The sequence below is a fragment of the Phocoena phocoena genome, chromosome 15 (assembly GCF_963924675.1).
Source record: "Phocoena phocoena chromosome 15, mPhoPho1.1, whole genome shotgun sequence".
In the NCBI taxonomy this organism is placed as follows: domain Eukaryota; kingdom Metazoa; phylum Chordata; class Mammalia; order Artiodactyla; family Phocoenidae; genus Phocoena; species Phocoena phocoena.
In genome coordinates this window covers 58,198,227-58,225,000 of record NC_089233.1, presented here as the reverse complement: position 1 = coordinate 58,225,000, position 26,774 = coordinate 58,198,227, and the positions used below count along the sequence as shown (strand labels likewise).

Genomic DNA, 26,774 nt, shown 5'->3' with positions numbered 1-26,774 from the left:
AGGTGTTATAATTAATTCTATACCTAAGAAGACTCAATGCTCATCATCAGTCTTTTTACTAATAGAGACTAGTTTTTTGTTTGTTTGTTTGTTTTTTGCGGTACGTGGCCTCTCACTGTTGTGGCCTCTCCCGTTGAGGAACACAGGCTCACGGGCCCAGCCGCTCTGCGGCATGTGGGATCTTCCCGGACCAGGGCACGAACCTGTGTCCCCTGCATCATCAGGCAGACTCTCAATCACTGCGCCACCAGGGAAGCCCGAGACTAGTTTTATAAACGATTAGTTCATAAGTGAATGTCTCTAAATTATGAGACTTCAGCTTTCCTAAGTAACCCTGTAATTGTAGGATCCTGAATAATGAATATTCAGTACAGAGGACTCTTACTGTTCACTTTAGTCAAGTGTTTTGTTTTTTAAAACATTAGCTGTACTTAGTTTTTGAGGGCAAAATTCATAATGTACGGAAGAGTTCACAGAGAAAGTAAATTCCCTTCCTACCCAACAACCTACTTCTTTCCCTGGAGGCAACCATATTTATCAGAGTTTTCTTCCAGATATGTGCTGAGTATCTACAAGTAAATGTGTATGTATACATTTTTCCCACAAACAGTGGCATACTATACCATTCTGTACCTTGTTTTTTCACTTAAGCCCTTTAAAAATTTTTTTTGGTAAAGCTTACTTCTTCCTTACAATCTTCTCTAATACCGTTATCATCCCAATCCTCCCCTCATGCCACCTTGCTGTCTCCCTTTCTCTGAACTATGAGAGCTCCTTTGAATAACACGGGCAGTGCTTAAAATATAAGGCTTATATTTTTATTTATCTTCTTCATATATGTAAAAAGATAGCATAAGGTAAAGATTAAAGCGTGGGTTTTAGAGCCAAGCAAACCTGAGTCTGAATTTTCGGTTCCACTAATTATTCATGGGTGACATTAGGCAAATTGCTCAACTTTCTCTCTGAGCCCAAATTTCCTCCTCTGTCAGATGGGAACACATACCTCCAGGTTATCTGTGAAATGCTTTATCACAGGCTACAGAGAGTAAGAACTCATTAAATGCAACCTGACACTACTACCACCACCATCTCATCATTTGGGAATGGGACCCCTACATGTACACCAAGGAGCCTGGACCGATTCCTCAGACCGACAGAGGTGGCTGTGGCACACCTTAGCCACAGCAACAAGCAGGAAGGTAAGTCACATGACTCTCACCAGCCTAGGGTGCTGAGCCCATGGTTTAGATGAGTGGCTATCACTGGTTTGAAGGCGACTTCCAGGACCCCTGGCCCCTGCCTCTGGTCTGAGGTAGAAGTTAGTGATACTTCCTTCCTCTCACCAATCATATTTATAAAAAGTGTTCCAAAACTCTGAAGACTGAATCTAACCTCATAACCACATTCCACTCGCAACCAGGGAATGGGGGTTAGGAGCTTCATGTCAATGGTCGTATGTCACAATGGGGACAAGGCACACACAAAGGGTATACAATATGCCTAGGATCATAGATGTCAGGAGGTAGGGCTCGACTACTGAGCACATAATCTGCTTCCTGCGTGCTTACACACTGTTTGGGAATCTATTGGTTCCTTGGTTCTGAGACATGAGTCCTGCTCTTCACAGGTATCTGTTAGTGCTCCACAGCAAGTCAGTCGGCCTTAGGTAAATATGGCCTATATGCCTCTGCACAGTGCTTGAGAGACCTCTGAGGATTCAAGGGTGAGTTTCCTCAATGGCTTCCCCTGACATCCAAGTGGTCACTTGGTGAAAGGCACACCGACTGCCTGGGCCATCGTCCATCCTCCACTCTCAGTCCCTGCTACCATTTGCCTGGTTTAGACCACTGCTCTCTCTTCACTAGGTTACTGCTCATTCTCTCTACTTCCAGGCTTCCTTTACTACAATTCATTCTTCCTATTGTAGTAAGAGTAATCTTTCAAAAACATAAATCTGATCAAGTCACTTCCCTACTTAAAATATTTAATGCATTCCAATTATTTTTAGGCTGATATCTAAACTTCTTGGCCTGCTTGACCTATCTGCATGATGCACTTCCTCAGGGCCCTAGTCGTACTCTAATCACCATCAGGCCTTCAATCTTGCTGTTTCTTCTGCCTGGAGCCATCCTTTCTCTCATTTTTTTGAAGGAGGGCCAACTCCTCCTTCAGGGTGTAGACAATTTGAATAGCACCTCTTCCAGAAGCCTTTCTTAATCCCCCAGGACTGGGTTACAGCAGGCATTAGATAAAAATTTGCTGAATAAATGAACGAATAAATGAAGTGTAATAAAAGACACATGCAACCTGACCTCCGAGGCAGCTGCCTAAGAAACTAAGCCGTGGGTACCCACATGCCAAAAATTCTCCCACTTGCAGGTCTGAGCAAGTACTATTCATCAGACAGCCATCTGGAAAGGTTTCTAAGATTTATTAGTATATACATATTTTTGGTGCAAAATTCGTAAGGTACAAAAGGGTGTTCTTCTCTGGCACCCTGAGCCTTATTTCTCCTCCACAGAGGCAACCACTAATAACCAGATTTTGGGTATGCCTCCTCAGATAGTCTATGCATATACAAGTATATACGAATACACAGAACCACATTTTCTTAACAGCTTCTCCTACACTTAAAACTTCTATTCTCAAGGTCTTCAGGTATGGCCTAGATGTGGTAACAGTACAAGACTTAGGAATTCAAATGGAGAATATGTCTGCATTTTGTTTATTCTATTTTAAAAAGGTTTCTCACATGCCTTCCTTGTTCATAAGCTTTAACATTAAGATGGACCATCTGCAGTCAGAGTTTTAGGAAAGCCTCCTAACAAAGGTGATACTGGTAGTGCCTGTGCTTCCATTCCCATTTAGAAAGGTCACTCTGCAGGCTGTGGGGAGGCAGTGAGGACAGCCTGGTGAGCCTACTGCCAGAACCCCATGTCCTGGTGCAGCCACAGGAAGTGGCTGGGGCCTTTGGAAACTGAGTAAAGCAAGGCCAGGCAGCCAGGCCCAGAATGTGGCACAGTGGGGTGGCAGGCAGGGTTCTAGAAGGCTCAGCACATTCCAGAGATGGCAGTTATGAGAGCCGGCTCCTGCGAGAGGCCCATGACATTACCAGGGGTGGAAGACAAGAATAGCTGTGGTGGATCCTGCAGTGAGGAGTCAGGAAAGGCTGAGAGAAGATCTATAAAGCCCCTAGGACTCTACTTAGCATCTACTTGGGCAGAAGAAACTGGAGAGTCAGACTACTGCGAATGTGCCAACCTGAGTGGCATGCAGCAGGGTCACAAGCACAGGCTTGGCCTGCCTGAGAAAAGGCTAGGATCTGAGTCTCTGACAGATACCTTGCCCGAAGTCCTGTCTGCCCCATGAGTACCATGTAGACAAACACTGTGGGCTTTGGATTCTAGGTCAGGAATTGGACATATAAAAGGGGCTTTGCTTTGTGGAGAAACAAGCAAAAGGATTATCCCCAGCATTCCTTAGGCCAGCTATGCAATCTGCTACCTGCCAAGAGGAAATGCCATCTTCAAGGCAAGGTACAGCAGTTATCTGGAGCACAGGGTGAAGAGGCCATCATGAGCGGTTTCATCTTGCTTGGGCAGGGAGCTTCCTTCTGCTCTGTTATCAAGGAGTGGATACTCTGATTTGGCCAACGCCTCACCAGTCTGGGTTGTGAGTGAGCAGGCAGCCTGGACTGGCCTGTTCCCAAGAGTGGAGAAACATCTCTGAGGTCTGTTTGACCATCCCAGTCTGGCTAAAGACTTCCAGCAGCCCAGAAGAATACAAATCTCACTTCTTTTGTCTATCTACAGATACATCTAAAAGCAGATCATGGTAGTAAATTATCTGCACTCTGTTTTAAAGCCAGCATTATAATGAGCCTTGCTTGTTGTTTAAGCATTGAGATTATTTCCTAATCCTTGGATTTCTGTAATACACATCATCTTGTGGCTGCAATACAGTGCTTTTCTCATTGTAAAATAATCCTTTGTTGTAAAAGCAATGAATCAGGGAGCTTGACTCATGAACAGGAGCGCAGGGAGGCAACTGTTCCCTTGGGACGTAAAATGTTTGTCTACCGGTGGCAGATTCTACCTCTACGAGAGCCACCAAATCTCTGAGGAAGAAGAAATACTTGCATTTTATCTCCTCTCTCCCCAGAGGGTCCATGCCCATGGTGAATTAGGTCAGATCAGTCTATAGTGTCCTCTTGGCCCAGATGTAAGGGGAAGATGTCTACCAAGGCACTATCACTTAACAAGCCCTTTGCAGTTCAGAAAACAGCATATATGGCCTCAAGGTTATCTGTCTACATCTGATCACATTCCCAGCTTTCTTTTTTTTTTTTTTACTCCTCCGACCAGGGACTGAACCCAGGCTGTGGCAGTGACTGTGGCACTGAACCCAGGCTGTGGCAGTCCTAACCACTGGACTGCCAGGGAATTCCCCTGGCTTCTTTTTTTTTTTTCTTTTAATTCTTTTCTTAAAAACATATTTATTTGGGCTTCCCTGGTGGTGCAGTGGTTGAGAGTCCGCCTGCCAATGCAGGGGACATGGGTTCGTGCCCTGGTCCGGGAGGATCCCACATGCCACGGAGCGGCTGGGCCCGTGAGCCATGGCCACTGAGCCTGAGCGTCCGGAGCCTGTGCTCCGCAACAGGAGAGGCCTCAGCAGTGAGAGGCCCGCGTACCGCAAAAAAAAAAAAAAAAAAAATTATTTATTTATTTTATTTTTGGCTGCGTTGGGTCTTAGTTGTGGCACGCAGGATCTTTTGTGGTGGTGTACAGGCTTCTCTCTTCTTGTGGCATGCGGGGTCCAAAGCGTGTGGGCTCTGTAGTTGCGGCATGCAGGCTCTCTAGTTGTGGCTCGCATGCTCAGTAGTTGCAGTGCACGCGCTTAGCTGCCCCGCGGCATGTGGGATCTTAGTTCCCCGACCAGGGATCGAACCCGAGTTCCCTGCATTGGAAGGCGGATTCTTAACCACTGGACCACCAGGGAAGTCCTCCCACCCCCACCCCAGCTTTCTTTATAGAAGCACAGAATTGACACACATTGCCTTTAAACAATGAGTTGGAAGGCAGTGTTTATGAAATATGCCTACAAAATCCCAGACAGAACTCATTCTGTCTTGGCCTAAAAGAGCTTTCCTCTTGTAATACTGGCCCAGGTTCATGGACAGTAAAGACAGAACACTTGCTTAAGGTTCTTTGCCAAGGTAGCCTGATCATCTTTCTCCCACATGCAAAAAAAGAAGAGGGGCACTGAAGGAGAAAGTGTCAAGAAGCCAAGGGGCACTAGGGTGGCAATCGTCATGTGATCAGTTATGTGATCGATCACTATATGATCCATCATATAGTCAGAGGGGCTTACTACAGCCCACACCCTTGGCTTTGATCATGACTTCCAAACATTTATCGAAGGACCAGACAGCTCTCTTTGGTTATCTCCTGGACCTATGTTTTCTCCTATGTAGTCTATTTCAAGGATAGGTACCACCAACCTTTCCAATCTCCCAAGCTAGAAACCTAGGAGTCATTCCAGATACCCCCTTTTTCAATGTCCCCCCATCTAGTCTGTTACCGGATCCTACTAACCCAGCCCCTATAAAATCTCTTTAATCTACCTGGGGTGGACACCGTGGATAGACCCAGCCAACCTCCATTCAACTCTGCTACTGGGGTGCAGTGCCTAGAAAGCAACAGGGGCCTCTAAAAGCTAGACTTGAGACTCCCTGGTGCAGAAGTCCAACACACACATTCTTCTCTCCAGTGACCCGGCCTCCTGCCCTGCACAGCCTCCAGCTCAGCTCTTCCCCAAGACAACAGCTCTACGAATGCTCTGTTGTCTCCATTCCCTGTGGATTGGCAATGGCATCAGCAGGGCAAAACCGTGCTGGTGACACTGAGTTATTTTCTTCCATCTGATTTCTACTTGCTGGGCTGTTTCAGGAAGCCCAGACCCCAGGCCTTCTGACAACAATAAGTATTTTATCACCAACTGTAGGAAATTTAGAATTTATTCTGGGTCTCCAGCCATCATAGCTAATATGACTAAAAAGTGCTGCTCCCAGGCTGCCAGATGGTAGGACAATGCAAGGATGAGTATAACCTACAGGATGGGTGGATTTTTCTAAATGTTATAAAGGAGACGTGGAAAATTTCAGTATATGTAGCAGGGGACTATGGGAGAAGGTTCTACTCGGCCATACTCTCACTCATGGGACAGGAGAAATGCATCAAAATCTTGCTGATCCACAGGCTAGGAATACCTATTCAGTCCACTGACATTAGCTGGAAGGCCAGGGCAGACTTCAGCCCAGCTCAGAAGAGGTGTTGCCATGGCAATTTATTATCATTAAGAGACAAACTCTTGGAAGAAATCTGCCTATCAAATATGATGAAAGCAAAAAATGCCCAAGTTTTCCCTGGATCAGTTTTATTTGCTTTAGATTTCAGAATGGTAGGTGGGAGCACAAAGAAAAGTCTGTCGCATCTAAACATAATTTGAAAGGCTTGCAAGCGAAAACAGAACATATTGCTTACCTTGTGAACACTGGTCGAGACATTTAGGAAAGAGAAATCTAGGGAGAAAAAAGAAATATTTTAAAACCATTAATCTCAGAATTTTCATTGGTTATTTCTCACAAAAATGTGAATATCACTAACATACAAGATGACTTACTCAGTGGGGCAACGGGCAGGCAACACTGAACATTAAGGATAGCCATGATTATACAAAAGGTTTTCATAGCTTTGAACCAAAGTCCCCTAAGCCAGAAACCCCACAGAAGTCCCAAAGTGGCCAACTCTTGGTGGAATGTTGAAGAGGGGATACTGAGGACAGGGCCAGCTCTCAAGACTATAAGAAATGGAGAAAGAGAACTTGGTCTTCTTTTCCACCCTCCCAAAGAGATACTGTCCTGACAGTAAAGGGGAAATTTCAAGGGAAAATGAGAATTATTTTGCCTAACTGTGCCAAGGGCCTTCAGTACCAAAGTTGCCATATTTCCCTTTATGTGCACAACAGAATCCGGGTTTCCCTTTAATCCTGTTCTGAGCTCAAACGGTGAATGAAATGTAGGAAACTGACTGATTGGATTGAGGGTGACTAATCCAAAGTGTGAGTTAACAACTGTAGCTCTGCAGTAAGCTCCAGAGAAAAGCCCATATTCGCAGTGCTTTAAAACTTCTAAAACACCACAGTGCTCTTCTTAGAGAAGAAAGCTAACACTAATGAGAATAGCTGCCTTTTATCAAGTTCTTACCATGGGCTGGGCACTGTGCAAGCAGTTCATATATACAATTTTATTCTCACATCCACCCTGTGCCTTGGGTACCTAAAAACCACAAAGAGTGGGTTTAGGTTGGCTAAGCAAGCTAAGCACTTGGCCCAAGGTCCCACATGCAGCTAGGAAATGGGAGAGCTTATACAGGGACCCAGGTTCATTTGGCACCACAGAGCTCCTGTGCTTTCTTCCCCTGCAAATAAGATGCTTGATGAAGCCACCCTCTGAATTGTTGCTGGTGTAGTTGGCAGGTATTAGTGCTGTTCAAAACACTGAGGGGAGTTTCTCTCCTGCAATTTTCTTGGTGGTGGCAAATCCTCATCTTTTAATTTGATTTCTGACAACAGCCAGACACACAGCATTTGGAACCAAATTTGGTGGATGAGTGTGCTGGATGAATACAACTTTGGGCTGTGGATCTAGTTCACTTGCCTGACTCCTTCATGGTTTCTAAAGAATTCCATGAAAGAATCCCCATGTGCTCTGAGCAAGGTCAGGAGCCCTGGAGCAAAGGAAGAGACATCCGCACCAGAGTCTCCCAAGAATAGAGGTCACTGACTTCACTGCATTCATAGTCCACTGAATGGCCAGCCACACAGCAAATGCATTCTTAGAAAAATGACTGTCCCCATCAAGTAAGTACCTGTGACTTTAGAGTACATGCCCTTAAAAGCCCTTCTCAGTGCCCTGCTTGCTTTCTTGCAGCAGCCCACAGAAATTCACACCAGTGGCATCTTAGACAAGGCTGAGCAATGTTTCCCCTCAAGGCATCTTATACAATCACAGGTTGGATGCGCATGTTTTAAACCCCTGACAGGGTAGAGGGCCATTAAGCTGCTCACTTTAAACAGCTGCAAAGAAAATACTCAGAACACATGGACTTGCACATACATGCAATTTCTTCTCATATCTTGGCATCTCTGGCATCCCTGTCCTTCAAATTCATATGCTGGCTTTCTTTACTAATCCAACTATGAATTGTCATTGCTTTTTTATAATTCTTATAAAATTACATGAATCTTTTATTACAGCACTTCCTACCCTATATCATGATTAACTGCGTACATGTCATGGGTGTGGCATTTGGAAAATTATTTAACTTTTCTGAGCAACAGCTTCCTCATGGTAAAACATGGTAATGATGCCTACCTTAAATGCCTCCCAAAATACCTAAAGGGGATTTTGAGGTTTGAAAGGGGTAAAGCATCACAGTGTCTAACAAACAGTGGAAAACAAATGTTGGCTCACTCCTTTCCTTCTCTGCATATCGTCCTCCCTACTAAACTGTAATATTATTATTATTATTATTTTTTTTTGCGGTACGTGGGCCTCTCACTGCTGTGGCCTCTCCCGTTGCGGAGCACAGGCTCCGGATGCACAGGCCCAGCGGCCATGGCTCATGGGCCCAGCTGCTTCGGCAGGTGGGATCCTCCCGGACCACGGCACAAACCCGTGTCCCCTGCATTGGCAGGCAGACTCTCAACCACTGCGCCACCAGGGAAGCCCTAAACTGTAACATTATTGAAGACAGACAATAACAAGTATTGGTGAAGCTGTGGAGAAATGGGAACCCTCATACATTGCTGATGAGGATGCAAATGGTATAGTGGCTTTGGATAAGTTTGCAGTTCCTCAAAAAGTTAAATATACAGTTACCATATGACCCAGTAATTCTACCCAAGAGAACAGAAAACATACAACCATATGAAAACTTAATACATAAACATTCATAGCAGTATATTTATGGTAGCCAAAAGATGCAAATAACTCAAATGTCCATCAACTGATGAATAGATAAAAAAGATGTGATATATCCATACAATGAAATATTTGTCAATAAAAAGGAAGGAAACACTGACACATGCTACAACATGGATGAACCCTGAAAGAAGCCAGACACAAAAGGCCACATATTATATGATTCCATTTATATGAAATGTCCAGAATAAGTATATCCACAGAAACTTCAATAAAGCTGTTACATTAAAAGAAGCAATATACGTGATACTATAAAATATCAAATGGTTTCCCCATCATCCAACATTTGCCCCCAAGGAACTGGTCATTTCCCAGAAGGAACAACTATTACACAGTCTGGCATGTATCCTTCTAGATATTTTCTATGCGTATACAAGTAAACATTTAAAAAATACACATTGTTTTGGTAATTTGTTTTTCTCACTTCATAAAATATTATGGCCATTTTCTATGTCAGAAGATAAAAATCTACTTGATTTTAAAAAATGCCTGCATAGCAGTCCATTATATGAATATCCCCAAATTTAACCAGTCACTTACTAATTGAGCATTTGGATTATTTCCAGTTCTTTGATATTATTAATAGTGTTGTCTTGAACATTGCAGAGCACACCTGTCATATTTCAGACTGCCCAGTACCTTCTAAACACCTTTCCCAGACTTGGAATTAGGAAGCCCGTCCCTGGCGTAAATGGCAGAAAACTGCTTTTCCAGCCTTTCTTGCCGTCTGGTGCAGGCATATGGCCGAAGTTCTACCAACTAGACTCCAAGTGGCAATGAGCATGGTGAGTGAGGGAATGTATGGTAAGCAGACTCCATTTTCTGGTGGAAGAAGTGGTTGAGATATCCCCTTCACCGGGGCAGCCCTACAGGAAGTTTGAGTGTTCCACCTGGCTGCCTAGCCAATACAGCCTGACCCTCCTAGAGACTCTGCAAGCTATAATGTACATTAGTAAACTCCTCCCCAGCTAGACATGCTGGAGTGGGCTCTACTGTTTGGAATTAAAAATTCTGCCTGAAACAAACACCCCTATACGTATATATCTTTGCACATTTTTAAAAATATAACTGTATGATAAAATTTGAGCAATGGAATGGCCATATTTGTCTCCAAAGAGATTAAATCATTTTACATTCCTATCAACAGTGTATGGAAAAAAAAAGAGTGTATATGTGTACCTATTTTCTTACACTGTTGCAGTATAAAAAATCACCCCAAAACTAAGTGGCTTAAAATAATGATGATTTATTATTTCTCATGATTCTATAGGTTGAATGGGCAGTTGTTTTGGCCTGGGGCAGCTCAGCTGGGGCTGATGATTATCTAAAATGGTCTCACTCACAGGCCCAACTGGGTCTCAGTCCAAATGGTAGGAGTGGATGGCTGGGCCTCTCTCTTCACATGGTCTTTCATCCTCAAGCAGCCTAGCCCAGGCTTCTCCATATGGTGGTCTTAGCTCCCAGAAGCAAGAGAGGGCAAACCCCAATGTGTAAATGCTTTTCAAGCCTTGGCTTGTTTCATGCTTCTTGATGTCCCACTGGCCAAAGCCAAGTCACAATGCCCAGGTGAGAAGTAGATTCGACTCTTCAGGTCTTGATGGGAAGGGCTGCTTCTGCTGTGGCCATAATTTTAATCTACCACAGTTGGCTATGTAAGGATGGATTCCTTCCTCCCTTCCTCCCTCCCTCCCTTCCTTCCTCCCTCCCTTCCTTCCTCCCTCCCTTCCTTCCTTCCTCCCTCCCTCCCTCCCTCCCCCTCCTTTGTTTCTTTCTTTCTTTTGGCCATGCCATGCAGCTTGCAGGATCTTAGTTCCCCAACCAGGGAGCGAACCCAGGCCATGGCAGTGAAAGCACCAAGTCCTAACCACTGGACTGCCAGGGAATTCCCAGATTGTTTTTGCTTTTTAAAAATTTATGGGCTGGGCTTCCCTGGTGGCACAGTGGTTGAGAATCTGCCTGCTAATGCAGGGGACACAGGTTTGAGCCCTGGTCTGGGAGGATCTCACATGCTGCGGAGCAACTAGGCCCATGAGCCACAACTACTGAGCCTGCGCGTCTGGAGCCTGTGCTCCACAACAAGAGAGGCCGCGATAGTGAGAGGCCCACGCACCACGATGAAGAGTGGCCCCTGCTTGCCACAACTAGAGAAAGCCCTCGCACAGAAACGAAGACCCAACACAGCAAAAATAAATTAATTAATTAATAAACTCCTACCCCCAACATCTTCTTTTAAAAAAAAAAAATTATGGGCTTAACACTGGCCCACTTACTTTTTTTTCTTAATGGAATGGGATTAATGTTATTTAATAACTTTCTATTCTTTTTTTTAACCAAATTAAAAAAAAATATATATTTATTTATTTACTTGGCTGAGCCACCGGGTCTTAGTTGTGGCACACGGGATTTTCTAGTTAAGGCATGTGGGATCTAGTTCCCTGACCAGGGATTGAACCCGGGCCCCCTGTGCTGGGAGTGCAGAGTCTTAACTGCTGGACCACCAGGGAAGTCCCAATAACTTTCTATTCTTGATCATGAGTCCCATAATTCTCTTATTCTATTCCACATGCACCCCCATGCACATGAAACAGAATAGCTCCACAGCCCATGCACAGGGGCTAATCATTAGTTTTCCAACAGAGCATTAGTAAACCACTATAGTAAATTACTTTCTGGAATGGTTTCAAAAGTAAATTTGGAAATTTCTCATTCATATCTAAAAACTGAGCAAAATCAGTAATTTTGATTTATTGACAAATATTATTTTTGATCTCTTATACTTTTTTTTTTTTGGCTGCATTGGGTCTTCATTGCTGCACACGGGCTTTCTCAAGTTGCGGTGAGCGGGGGCTACTCTTCTTTGTGGTGTGCTTGCTTCTCATTGTAGTGACTTCTCTTGTTGCGGAGCACAGACTCTAGGTGCGTGGGCTTCAGTAGTTGTGGCTCACGGGCTCTAGAGCGCAGGCTCAGTAGTTGTGGCGCATGGGCTTAGTTGCTCCGTGGCATATGGGATATTCCTGGACCAGGGCTCAAACCCGTGTTCCCTGCATTGGCAGGCAGATTCTTAACCACTACGCCACCAGGGAAGTCCTAATCTCTTATACTTTTTAACCCACCTGATTTTGTCATTTATATTTTTATATTCCATAACTATAATTCATATACTTTACCCTTATTTCTATATTTAAAGAGATTATATGCTTATCTTTAGCTTGTTTATTGATTTACTTATTTAAATTCTCTTCAAGGACACTTATTCCTCACATGCTGGCATACTCATTTATTCCACAGACACTTCATGAGCACTTACTATGTACTAAGCATTAAACAGAAATGATTTCTGTCCTCGCAAAAGCTAAATCTGTATTCTATAATTCCTCTCTTTTCTCTAATTGTCTTCATTTCTTTGTCTATTTCCTCTCAAAATTTTTTTTGGCTGTGTGGCTTGTGGGATCTTAGTTCCCCGACCAGGGACTGGATCTGTGCCCCCTGCAGTAGAAGGGAGGAGTGCTAACCACTGGACCTCCCGGGAATTCCGTATTTCCTTTCCATTTTGTTTTAGCAGTGTCTACTTTTACTTCTCACTGCTTTGAGATTTTCATTTCTATAGTGAAATTTTTATTTTCTTTCTAGGACTCTAACGGTTTACCTTTCAGCTGCTTTTGTCAGCTAAATTCCTTTTCCCCTGATCTTTTCTATTTAACTGCTTTATTTATAACCTGCACACCATAAAATTTACTCATTTAAAGTGTACAATTCAATGATTATTTTTAGTAAATTGTTTACAGAGTTGTGCAACCATTGCCACAATTCTCTGTTAGAACATTTCCAATACCCCAGGAAGATCCCTCCTCCCCATTTCCCCAGACCTTTTATATCTATTCCTTGAGCTCTTCCCTCACCACCCTGTTAGTTTCTCTTCTCCTTAACTTTTTATTGACGGTGTAGAAGAGTGCTTGTCTAGAGTGTAACCTTTGTCTGTTCTTTGTTTATTACTATCTTTTCCTACCTTTCTATGTTAATATGTCTGGTAGTGTCTAGTCCCCTGTTAGACCCCTTTCTGCTTTCATTCATCTTTAAGTAAAAACTTCAGAAAAAGAAGAGACATGGATGGTAGAAAGAGTGGCATGTAAGACTCAATATGGCATTCTGAAGTACAATGAGGATGCTCAGCATTCACTACAGTAACCTAACCTAAGGCAGAAGGAAAAATAGACCACCTTAGCTTTATTATGGGAGAGCAGAACCTAGGTCAGAGCTAAAGAGAAGGGAGAATGGTGAAGACATTTCTTGGGATCAGTTAAGGTGACTAGGGAAGTAACTTCTAATGTAAATTCTACGAGAAGTCTAAAGATATCAACTTGGGACTCAAGAAGGGAGCTTTTTCAGATGAAGATCTAAGGATAGATCAATCAGTTACCAGGAGATGACAATAATATGGACTAGCCAGAAAAACCACATGATTAAAGACCTTGGATACATTCTACTAGGCTAAAGGGAGAGGAAGTCAAATAGCTCTATGAAGGGACACTGTAATGTTTGAAACTTCCCAGTGAGGATTTCTCTCATGATGAAATAGGTACTTCTAGATACCACTGGGGCAGTATAAACTGCAAAACCCACTCAGAAAGCAATTTGGAAATATGAATAAAGAGTAATAAAACTATCATACAATTAATTAATAATATATCTTTGAGGAATCTATTCTAAGGAAATTATCTGAAATTTCAGAAATTTATATGGATAAAGATGCTCTCATAGCATTATTTATGATAGTGAAAAGCTGGAGACATCCTATGTGACTAACAATGGGGAGCTGGTTAAGACTATTATGTCCATACATGCACATAATGATTACATACCCAATCAAAATGTAATTACCACTGTAATTGCAGGAACATATATATGTTCACTTACATAACATGTCTATACGTTAACCTAAGAAGAAGGATATAAAATTATATGTATATCACAACTGTAAAAAAGCATGCACATAAAAGACCAGAAAGGAATTCACAAAAATTATAATAGTTAACATTGAGTGAGATTATGAGTGAATTATACTCAATTTTCTTTGTTATTATATTACTTCCAAAGTAGAAAAAAAAAGTTCACCTGTTTGTAATGAAAATAAGTGTCATTAACTGAGGTAAGATGCTTTAAGATGGCTTAACCACATGAAAAAGTATCTGTGAGGTACTCCAAGTGCCTTGGGACACAAAGCCCCTCCCCTGCAGTAAAGAGGAAAATAAAAGCCTGCCATAGGCATTCTTTTTTTCTGGGAGAAGCTATTTCAAGTCCCACTGTCCTAGAAGGGTGACTTTTCAGTGCACAAAGTGGTGAGAAGCTGTCAGTCCAAATGGTAGCTCTGAGGACCTAGCACTAATCAAATGACAACTGGGCATTTATTACATACAAGGTAGACTGATGCATTCCAAAAGATAAACACACGTAAAGATGTGCCTCCTACTGGGAGGTGGGAGAAAACTGCTTTCTGTACACTTAAACACAACACACCCTGTGGGCCAGAGGTGGTCCTAAGTATGTACCTGTGCTCCATGTAGCAGCTCAGGGGCTCCACACATACTGTGATGGCACCAATGGTGAAGGAGGACTTGACATTTGAATCTGGATGTATCTGCAGGGCCTGGACAACATCAATAACATCTGTGTAGCTGGGGGGGAAAAAGGGAATAATTAGTTTACCGATTGGCGCTTTAGAGTGCGGGAAGAGGGGTATGCTTGCTGAGTGGCTGAGTAAGGGTGGAAGGAAAACCAAAAGGGGGAGACTGAGACTAGGTTCCTTGGGGTCACCCCACTTCATGATTTAGAGCCCCTGGAGTCCACAGTGCTTCTGTATTTCCAAGTTCCATTAGTTCTAACCGCAAGAGTGAGTGGAAGAAAGAACCCTACTGCCCACTCCCCTTATGAGAAGCCTGCAGGCGACCCTGGGGCTCTGAGGGTGGGACTTGGTGTTTTCTAATCAAGTTAGGAGCTCCCGCATTGGTATATTTTCTTTAATAGCTCTTTCCTCTCTCCTTTCATCTCACAGAACATGCGGGCAAGAGAAAGAGGGATTATGAGACATATCTCCAAGTCAGTAGACACATGGCAAATACCAACTGCATTTGTATCTCCTGCCTGGAACTCCCTCCAGGGCCAATTTGATGTTTTCAATTACAACTTAATATGTTCCTGATCCAACTCTCCCACATCTGCTCCTCTTGAGGTCTTGTCCTTCTCAGCAGAGGATATTCCACTCTTTCAGCTGCGAGGCCAAAGGTTTGTTTGGCATCTTCTTTTACTCCATTTTTTCTTAATCTTTAAAATATAACTATGCTCATACTCCCACTCTACCACTGAGTCCAAACTGCTTCTGTCTTTGTATCTCCCTATAACCTGTTTTCAACACAAAAGTTAGAGGGGTCATACTAACCCCATCGGGTAAGCCACTGAGTGAGTGGCTTCCATCCCCCCCCAGCCTGAAAGCCAAAGCTCTTACAATGGCCCACACAGCCCTCTAAGATCTGACCCACACTGCAGGGATGAGTTTAATTTCTTACTATTTCTTCCTGTACCTGAATCTAACTGCTTTGACCTCCTGGCTCTTCCCTGAATGTGCCAGGTATAATTTCACCTTTGCACTCTCTGTCCCCTCTCCTGTAATGCTCTTTTCCTCAGATGTCTGCAAGCCTCACTGCCTCAACCCCCTTCGGGTCTCTGCTCAATTGGCATCTTATGAGAGAGGTGTCCTCTGACTTCATGCAGCCTATGGGATATAGCAATCCTCTCTCTTGATACTCCCCACCCTCACCCCAATTCTTCTCCAAAGCACTGACTACAGCTACATACACTGTATTTTCTAATTTGTTTATTGTGTGTCTCTGCAATAAGAATGTAAGGTAGTTGCTGGGTGCTGTAATCAATGGTGCCTAAAGCAAGGCAGGTGAATGAACTGGACATTGAACTCCAGGCAGACCCCTGGCCACTCCAAGAACATTGTCCTGACTGACCCAGTCTATCACAAAAGGTCAATTCTTACGGAGCAAAAGGCAAATCTGATGGGCAGCCTTGCTGATCATACAGACCTGGTCTTAGCCTGGGGCTGGGAGGATAGGTACAGCCTGCCTGGGCTATTTCCTGAGTTCCTACAAACAATTCATCTGTACAACGGTACTTGACTTTACTCCACACAACAACATTAGCACCCCCAACCCCAGGTCTGCCTCAGTCCTGACCAAACAGCAGTGGGCGCTTCAGTAGAGAACATGGTGTGCTAGGTTCTACAAAGAGCGAGCCCTCTGCTCCCTGGTTTCTCTTGAAGGCTTCTCCCACTGCCTGGGCATGTGTGTATATGACCATGTAGAGTGCTTTCCACTGGTTCTGTAGTGTTTGGATGGTCCTAGATGCTAGGAGAGCCCCTCACACTGCAGTAACACTCTGGTAAGCAGGCCTGAAGCTTACAAACTGCCTTAAATCTCTTTGTAGTTGTGTTTAATGGCCTTAATGCTCATGGTGAAGTGCCCTAGCTTTGCTCCTCAGCATCAGCTTTTTCCTCCTCTTCTAAAGAAAAGTGTCTGGGGGCTTTTTACTTTCCATGTTTGGTACAAGCTGTAGAGACTCTCATTTCTTAGGGTTAAAAAGAACTGAAAGGGACTTCCCTGGTGGTGCAGTGGTTAAGAATCCACCTGCCAATGCAGGGGACATGGGTTCGATCCCTAGTCCAGGAAGATCCCACATGCCGCGGAGCAACTAAGCCTGTGCACCACAACTACTGAGCCTGCACTCTAGAGCCCGCGAGCCACAACTACTGAAGCCCGCGCACCTAGAGCCCATGCTCCACAACAAGTGAAGCCACTGCAATGAGAAGCTGGCGCACCGCAATGAAGAGTAGCCCCCGCTCACCGCAACTAGAGAAAGCCCGTGTGCAGCAATGAAGACCCAACACAACCATAAATTAAAAAAAATAATAATCTTATTAAAAAAAAAGAACTGAAACATTTATAAGTCAGTCCTGAGGATTTTGGCAATTTTAATACAATAGATTTCCCTTAGACAGGGTGACTGGGGAATTCCCAAGTTTTCAGAGGATTACATTAATTTTCACTGATTTTAATGGAAAACAGTTAGAGCAAAAAACAGGCCCCAGGCTTCTTGGTGAGGCCAATGTATCTAGGTGAAGCATCTGGGCACTGCAGCCAGGAACCACTGAAGCAGACAGCAGGTCTTTGGTGTCGATCACTCTACTTGTTAATGGTGTGCCTGCTAATGCCCTCCCTTACTGCCCAGCCCCTGCCTTATAACCATCCTGGGCATGGCTTCCAGACAGCAGGAGGCAGCCCTCACCTCAGAAGGATGCGCACCGATCCAACTGATGAAGCCTGTACCTGGCCACTCTGGCTAAACTGCCCCAACTGCATGATGAAGGCAAAAAACTCTTTGTGTTGCCTCTTTCTTGTCAGTATTCTCTTTATTAAAAACAAAAACAAGGGCTTCCCTGGTGGCGCAGTGGTTGAGAGTCTGCCTGCCGATGCAGGGGACACGGGTTTGTGCCCCGGTCCGGGAGGATCCCACGTGCCACAGAGCTGCTGAGCCTGTGCGTCTGGAGGCTGTGCTCCGCAGCGGGAGAGGCCACAACAGTGAGAGGCCCACGTACTGCAAAAAAAACCACAAAAAACCCCCAAAAAACAGAAACGAAAAACCCATCAGCGCTTTAACTTTCTTTCCTCTGAAACAACATATTCCATACAATTGTCTTTCGGGCTCTTTTTTACATTTGCAATTTAAGCCTACAATTTTACCTCGTTTTACATTAATTCAATTTTTGTTTTGAGCAATACTGCTTTAAATGTAGATAATGTAAAGAATAATTTTACAATGTTCCAGAGTATAAACAAATACAGCCCCTCAAATTCCTTAAAATTATTAAAACTCAGATTTCCGCAGTTTTACTTATTTGTGTATGTATTAAGTTCTATACAATTTTGTCACCTGTGTAGGCTCCACCACCACGATAAAGATACCGAACAGTTCCGCACCACAAAGCTCGCTTGTGTTGCCCTTTTATAACCACACCCACCTCCCTCCTGCCCCCAACTCCCATCCCTAACTCCTGGCAACCACTAATCAGTCCTCCATTCCTAAAATTTTATCATTTCAAAATACATTAATTTTTAAAACAACAACCTAATAATCCACTTGATGTCAAAGCTCAGCACCACTGCCCACCTGCTGCAGTAAGTAGAATGGGACCAGGCCACTCTAGGGGCAAAAGAAAACTCTGCCCTACAGCACAGAATCCTGTAAATCAAAATAAAGGCCACATTCACGGAATAAAATTCTCAACTTGAGAAGCCTCTGGGGTGTCCCCTCACCAACAACCTCAATACTGGGCTCTAAGGCCCAGCCCCAAGGAGATGGACATGCTACAAAGAGGCTGCCATGTGTTCCCTGCTGTGCCTCAAGAGAATGGGCCCAGCCTGTAATAACAGTGTCACAGTGAGCACCACAGCAGGAAATCCATCTGAGGTTCCTAGTGTCCTGGGGCTATGACTGGGCAAGAACTGGGTCTGAGAGTACAAGTGGGCTGGCCATACACTGTCACTGCAGTCCAGAGCAGCCAGGACAGCTAGCACTTTTGCAGACTTGTACAGTTAGAGACAAGGAGTCAACAATGCTTTCTGAAGTAATGGAAGATGGAAATGACCTCAGCTGCACAATGTCAAGCTACCAAATTTGACTCCAGGTCCACACCCCCAATGACTCAACTCTGGAGAAGCAGCAGGAGGTGATGAAGCTAGGCCAACCCATTCCTTTGACCATTAGAAGCGATGGAAAACAAGTGGTTTCTAGCCTTCTGGCTCTGTGGCTTCCACAACCTCAGCCCACTAGTAGGACAAAAGGGTCAACAGAAGGGAAGCCCAAAGCAGGTGTAAGAACAAGATCTAAAGAAGAGGAAAGATGTCCTGGCAGGGCACATACTCCCACCTGTCGCCTGCAGCACCATCGGCCTGGCTTTCCTCCAGTCCTCACCATCACACCCCAGAGACCAAACAGGGTTTTGGATCCGGGCCTACTCTCTACTGGAAATAATTAGCCAGTTGCAAATACTAATTATTATGAGCACAAAAAAACACAGCATAGCACAAAAGCACTTTGTGAGAACTGCCAAAAGCTTCTTTATCACCAACTATAATGACAGCAGCAAAGAGCACAGCCCATGTTTTCCTGATCTGACACGTTCTCCTCTGGGCCCAGGGGATGATGGGCCTGCTTCCTCCCTGGAAGCTCTTAGAACAGGTCAAGGGAAGCTCCTTGCAGCCAGGGCTCCCCAAGCAGCGGTACACACTCCGAAACTGTCCTCACAGGGAGCTCCTTGCCCAACTGGATTATTCATGCTCCTCACTGAGGGTCCAAGGAAACCCTCCTGCACTAGCCATTCCGTGGATGATGGGGCTCGAGACTAGAGTGTGGGGACTGTCTCTGCAACTCCACAGGAGGGAGGACTGAAAAAACTGAAGCTCCCTTGCCTCGGTGGCAAAGGAAGAAGCTTAGGGACCATTACTGTTAGAAGAATTATCAAAGAATCTTGCCCAGAAAACCACCTCCCTAACTCTCTGCCTCTGAGGATATTATGATGTTGAGGCCAAACTTAAAACTTGTGTGCAAAAAAAAAAAAAAAAAAAAAAAAAAACTTGTGTGCAATCTTCACCAGTCACTCTGGGCCACAGGATGGCAACAGTTCTTGTTGAAGGCATATCTGTGTAACACAGACACTTCTCATGCATGTGTGTTTGTTCTGTGCCCCAAGTTAGCCACACATGAAATAACAATAATAGCAAGGTCACCACCCTACCCCACTATCCCCAAAAGGCTTCCAGCGCTCACCCTTGTAACACCACCAGTAGTCTGGTCTTCTTGCGTATGTAGGCTGACTGGCGGGCAGAGCAGTTCTGTTGGGCCTCCAGGGCACTGGAAAGGTATCTCTGGAAGTGGGCAGCATGAAAACATTCGGAGCTGTCCATGACTTGACGGTATACCATCCACCTGGAAATGGCAAGTGTAATCTCAGCATGAGGACCAGGCCCATAGGCTCTGCCAGTGGATTCAAATGTGACCAGTACACCCACAGACTCTCTGTCCAGTGAACCCATACAGGAGAAAGCAATCCTGGCACCACAGAAACAGGCAGAGTGCACTGGCTGGGTGGGGAGCCCTGTATCCTGCAATCACTACCACTGGAGCTTTTGGCAGGAAATGCCTTGCCACAGGAGAAAAGGTCAGATAAGCACATGACCAACAGATTTCAGAGTTGAGAAAGACTCCTGAACAGGCAGTCACTTCCTGAAAGATCATTCAGTAAAATGGCTTCAGTCCAGTTTTCAGTAAAATTCTTGCTAAGAATAAGTAATGGGGGGAGGGGGAGTTCCCTAGGGGCCCATTGGTTAGGATTCGGCACTTTCACTGCAGTGGCCCAGGTTCAATTCCTGGTTGGGGAACTGAGATCGCACATGCCACGTGGCACAGTCAAAAAAAAGAATAATGGGATAACGGGTAGGGTGAAGAATTCAGATTCTTTACAGAACAAAAGCAATGGAAATGAGGGAGGAACTGGTTAGCTATTGAGTACTTATGAAGGAGGCTCCCCACAGCGCTCCCCCGACAATCTCCCACTCTAAACTCCCAAACTTCTAGGTGATTTCAGTCTTCTCAATTCTGCTATATGGCCTCCTGCAGGATGCCTTGCCTTTTTTTTTTTTAAAATAAATTTATTTATTTATTTTTGGTTGTGTTGGGTCTTTGTTGCTGTGTGCGGGCTTTCTCTAGTTGCAAGTGGGGGCTACTCTTTGTTGCGGTGTGCAAGCTTCTCACTGGTGGCTTCTCTTGTTGCAGAGCATGGGCTCTAGGTGCACAGGCTTCAGGAGTTGTGGCTCGCGGGCTCTAGAGTGCAGGCTCAGTAGTTGTGGCACATGGGCTTAGTTGCTCCGCAGCAACTAAGTGGGATCTTCCTGGACCAGGGCTCGAACCCGTGTCCCCTACATTGGCAGGCGGATTCTTAACCACTGCACCACCAGGGAAGCCCAGGATCCCTTACTTTGAGGTAGACCAACTAGTTATTAAAAGCCTGGTCGGGAGGCTTCCCTGGTGGCGCAGTGGTTGAGAGTCCACCTGCCGATGCAGGGATGGGTTCGTGCCCCGGTCCGGGAAGATCCCACATGCCGTGGAGCGGCTAGGCCCGTGAGCCATGGCCGCTGAGCCTGCACGTCCAGAGCCTGTGCTCCGCAGCGGGAGAGGCCACAACAGTGAGAGGCCCACGTACCGCGCAAAAAAAAAAAAAAAAAAAAAAAAAAAGCCTGGTCGGCAAGGGTTGTTTAGCAATCTGCCAGCCAAATGGAAGCGATGGATGAATGATTTCCCCAATTTTGCCTAAGCCAGCATGTCCCAGTTCCACCTGAGCTCACGCAGTCCCCTTGTGGTTACGGAAGGATCACATCCACCAGCTCTCAAGTTCTAACCACCCTGGTCCTGAATTCCCCTGCTGACCAGGCACATTCCCAGGCCTCTGCCCATGCTGGTCCTGCTGCTACAGGGCTCTTGCCCAGATACCCAAGGGTTCATTCCCCCATTTACTCAGGCCTTTGCTCAAATGTCACCTTCTCAGTGAGGTCTTCCCTGAGTACCCAATTTAAAACTGGAATCCCTCCCCCAGCCCAGCAGTCCCTATAGCATTCTCTGCATTAATTTATCCATAGCACTTTTCACTAGCTAATATACTATTTTCTTATCTGGTTAACTGCCTATCTTGCCAAACTAGAATACAAGCTCCATGAAGGCAGAGATTTTCTCATCTGTTTTGTTCATTCATCCCCTACAGTTAGAACAGTATCTGGCATACAGAAAGTACTCGGTATAAATGTGTTAAATGAATGGATGGATGGATGACCACTGCACTGATACCAGTGACACCAAAGGTCAGTGCATGTTGAAGGTTTCCCAGTGCCAAGGCAGACCCAGACATAGAATCCCTTTCCCCAAAGCAAAGGCAGCAGCCATACTAACCTGCCGTATTCCTTATGCAGAGTGACCAGAAAAGCACAGAGCTCGCTAGCATGACAGCCTGGGAGGCCAGTTACAATGCTGATAATTACCTACATGAAAGAAAAGCCATGTGGGTTTGTGATTCAACTGGGAGGCAGCGTTGTGTAAGAGGTTAAAAGAACTGACTTCTTGAGCCAGGTTCTATGGGTTTGAACCTCAGCACCAGCACTCACTAGTTATGTGACCTTGGGCTCACAACAGAATCTACCTTGCAGGGTGGATGTAATGATTAGCTGAGTTAATATATGTAAACAAAATACGTGCAACAGTGTCTGGCACATAGCAAACACCATATACAACAATGTAGCGTTACTATAATAATTTCCACGGAGCAGGCTGTGACTAGATCAGTCTCTGTGTGGAACAGATAACTAGTGAGAGCCTGCTGTATAGCACAGGGAACTCTACTCAACGCTCTGTGGTGACCTAGATGGGAGGGAAATCCAGAAGTGAGGGGATATGTGCATAAATATGGCTGATTCACTTCGCTGTACAGCAGAAACTAGCACAACATTGTGAAGCAGCTATACCCAATAAGCTAAAAAAACAAAAAAGTATAATGGAAAATACTGGGCAGAAAGGAGGTTTGGGACAAAAATGCCACAGGCTAAAGTGGTGTCGCAAACTCAGCGAAGGAGGGGAGTGGCCTGTGCCTTCCAAGCCACAGGGCCTGAGCTAAGGAAACAAACCGGGTGGAGGAAGCACTTCTCAATCTTGATGGGGAGAAGAGGTGCCAGGCTGCACTTTCCTAATCTTGGCACACGACCACATGAAAACAGGGCCCTCTGCAGGCAGACATTCCAAAGCAACTCAAGAAATTCACCAACAAAGAAGGGGTCAAGCAGAGGAAGAAAGGAACCATGCATTTGCTAAAGGATAACGATGTCAGTGACATAGCATGGCAAGGGCTTCTTTAAGTATGTTTTATTTCACAATACACAAGACTCACTGGGACAGGTCTGGAGTGAAGTTCAACTTGGTGGCACTCATCACTTGAGCTAGTCCCATCAGCACAGAGATGGCTATGGATGCCTCTTTTATGAGAAACAGTTCTCCCTCCTCCCCTCTGAACAGACCCTTAGTCTGTATCCCTTTCTGTGCCTGTGGGCAGTACTCCATGTAACTGACTTTCTCTTTATACTCTTCCCATCCAAATTTCTCCATCTTGGTTCCCATTCCTCAGCACCCACGCCTCAGCCTCTCAAATCCCAGCAAACATGCTCACAGCCAGATACCTTCTTACTTTAAGGCCAGTCCTGTAGCACTTTGTTATATGAAATATCAATACATATATTAAAAAAATATGTAAAATATAACATTTTCATTTTTAAACTCTTGCTTAAGGGAAAAATGAGGCTTCTGACTGCTTAATGCTTCTATTTCCTTTTGCAGCTGAGTGTCTTCTAGATTTGCACAGAAATAAATGCCCTCTTTGAGCATATTATGACATATGGTTCCAAAGAAATGGTGGGCGGAGTCAAGAGGAGAGGCGTGTGAAGCAGGAGCAGATTAAAATCCACTCTTGGGAAGACAGTGTTTATAAAGTGTCACCTTATCCTGGTGGTGCTAGCAAGGTCTCGCTAACACTTCCCCTTACGAAGCTCAATGTGTCAGGTAAGTCCTTGCAACCAGAAAGAGCTGATGGCATGAGAGTACTGAGCAGGAGTTTGGAAGACCTGGAGGAGCAAGGGGAAGGCACAGCAATATGCCAGGCTTTCATCATTGCTATGGGGCTCAGCTGGGGTTAATGTAGATGCCTGTACACAGTCATTATATACAGCAGGTTTCATGTGTATCATTACATAAGTATCCAGGGAGGTGGAGAGTCTTATAAAAGGGACTCTGCCTGAGCTCCTTTTGTTAATTGACACTGAAGATTAAGGGCAGGCTATCAGGATTATCTTCCCATGAATTCCCAGCTTATTTGGTGAGCTGCTGTACCTTGTCATTTTCTACTGTGTGAGTAGGGTTGATTTCAGCTTGCTGCAGCAGGACAGGGAGATGGGTCCTCATCATGGGTTCCCGACTAACGCTGCTGACGGCAAAATGCTGGAGAAACCTAGAAAAAGAAAGACAATGCTATTATGTTACCATCACCAGCCTTGCCTGAATGTGCCCATTCACATGATAAAAAGAAACCTTAGTGAATATCTCTAGAGAATAAAATTGTATATGGTGTGTCACTACTACTTTTTATAATTATTCTTAAGAAGCTATAAAGAAAGAAAATGGAGCTTAGAAAGCACCAACTCTGAGGTTTCTGACATTTCAAAAGTCAGAAACAGAAAAACAGAGCTCACCCATCCAGCTCTGGGAGTTTAGCTGAGAGTAGCTTTAGAGGACTCCGTTTCTCCCCAGCAGAATGGCTCAGGACACTGAAGAGCTTCTGTGCACTGGAGTGTCTGGAATATCAAAGGCTCACAGATTAGAATTCCATCTCTCTACAGCAAACATACTTTACATAACTTGTTCTGATATTTTCAAGCCAAAGTCCTGTGACAGAGTCAATACTTCTAAAACAAGCATCTCACTGACTTAAGCAAAATTCGGCATTAATGCAAGATGACTGGTTTGCCCACATAGGAAGCCTGGCCTAAAACCTTTGGTAATACTACAGGTTTCTGATTCTTGGTGGATTTCATCTCTCTTGACTTTTGTTCCCCAAGGGCACTGGCTACCTGCAAGTTGGCAGCACTGGAATGATTGTGTCGGCCCTTTCAGAAGCCAGGACCCCTGTGTTACATAACACAAGTCATCCTGCAGAGAGAGCAGACACACACAGCCTAGGGAAGCAAGCATAAACACTGAAGGCAGCCACTTACAATCTCTTTTGTTCCACAGATAATCCATCTTCCTGGATCACTTTTAAAGACAGCCCTGAGTTAGCCTGCTGTTGCCAGGGGGAGAAGACCTAAACAAAACAGAATTTGAGCAAAGAACACTTTAAACCCAACAACAGGATATGGAACCCACATGGGGATTTGATGGCTGTTGAAAATCTAGACTGTCAGTACAGAGAAAAACCATCATAACAAACAAGTTTGTTCCAAAATTAGAGGCCTGAAGCAATTCTGTTCTGTATTTTTAAAAACTAGAATTTCTTTCTGGGTTCTTCTCCCAGGGATTCTGCTCCTTAAGAGGCCAGGAAGCACAGAGGAAGGTATCAGGTAATACTGTTCTGGCAGCAGGGGCGTGTCTTCCCTGGTGATAGGGACAGACAGAAGGAGTTCAAGCAACTCCTGCCTAGAGGCAGAGGAATAGCTGAAGAGAATCTCTAGGTTCCTAGGCTGAAAGGACAAGCACAAGGAGGTAGAAGGACCAGCTGGCAGTAAGATGGAGACACAGACAGGTCCTAAAAGCTGCTCTGCAGCCAAGGCCAGTAATTGCCTCCTCTCTGTTCTATGAATCTATCCTGAGGGAATGACTGTCCTCTCAAAAGCTGTTGCATCACACCTTTCCAAGCATTTCCACCAGAATAAGACTGGCCATTTGTATGACTCTGGCTACTGCTTGGTCTCTAAGTAGGCTGTATAATTCTTGGTGAGCTCCCTCACTCGTGCAATCTGTGCTGAAAGCCTATGGTGTGCAGCCTGCCAGGTGGAACCACTTGCAAGGGCAGGGCCTATGAACCATGGGGAGGGAGAGTTTGGGGTGGGGTAGAGAGCTCTGACCCAGTAGGTAGGGCCTAACAACTCAATAAAGTAGCTAAAAGGAAAATGAGTCTAATTATGACTTATAAGGGACAAAGAATATTTTTCTTAGAAGTTAGAAAGCCTTTTGTTCAGTTCCTTTAGGTTCTCACCTTTCAATGGCAAGAGTCTATTCCAGGACCCAAAAAGATCAGAAGCAGCCACCCTCACACCAGCCCTCCCAACTCTCCCTCTCAGCACCTCACTGTTAGCCCTGAAACATTGCCTTACCAACTAAATTGCTAGGAAAAAGGCTAGTAATTGTTTTGCTGAATAATGATTGATGTTACCTCTGAGTAAAATGTTTGGTATATCTTGGATTTGGGGAAAAGGGCAATCATCAGAAAATTGTTTGATCCACGGAAATGAACTGGAAGATGGGGAAGCAATGAACTTTTGAAGTCTATCAGAAGGGCAGCAACAATACTGGTGGAATCCTAAAGAGAAAAAGAGGGAGCATCACTGAGAAAAGCCATATGCATGATACAAGCCCTCACATCTACTGTCAGAACACATATGGTGAATGTCAGTCCAGTTATTTTCACATTACGTGGTTTACTGGGATTCAGTTATAGATGTGCTTACCCACACCCAGTTTTAGGAGATATAGGAAGTACAGGGTCTTTTCTCCTAAACTGAAAATATCATCTCTTCCTAGGATATTAATCCCTTATCGGATAAATGATTTGCAAATATTTTCTCCCATTCTGTGGGCTGCATTTCACATTCTTAATAGAGTCTTTTGATGCAGAGAAGTTTTAAAATTTGATGGGAGTCCAACTTACATATTTTTTTCTTTTGTTGTCTGTGCTTTTGGTGTCAAATCCAAGAAACTGCTGCCTAATCCAAGGTCACGAGGATTTACTCCTATGTTTTCTTCTAAGAATTTAATAGTTTTCGTTCCCACATTTAGGCTTATACTCATTTTGAGGTTTTTTTTATATACA

General features: G+C 44.5%; 1 protein-coding gene across 1 annotated transcript in view; it reads right to left on the bottom strand.

Annotated features, from left to right (window-relative positions):
- The window catches only part of DNAAF9 (dynein axonemal assembly factor 9), a 146,221-nt gene that overhangs the window by 16,476 nt on the left and 102,971 nt on the right, over positions 1–26,774 (bottom strand). The window contains exons 22-29 of the mRNA XM_065892337.1: positions 26,118–26,264; positions 24,961–25,049; positions 24,439–24,540; positions 24,080–24,197; positions 22,100–22,188; positions 19,928–20,086; positions 14,590–14,715; positions 6,543–6,580 (exon numbers count right to left, since the gene is read on the bottom strand). Coding sequence (XP_065748409.1) covers positions 6,543–6,580; positions 14,590–14,715; positions 19,928–20,086; positions 22,100–22,188; positions 24,080–24,197; positions 24,439–24,540; positions 24,961–25,049; positions 26,118–26,264 — 868 coding nt within the window. The remainder of the gene's footprint in view (positions 1–6,542; positions 6,581–14,589; positions 14,716–19,927; positions 20,087–22,099; positions 22,189–24,079; positions 24,198–24,438; positions 24,541–24,960; positions 25,050–26,117; positions 26,265–26,774) is intronic.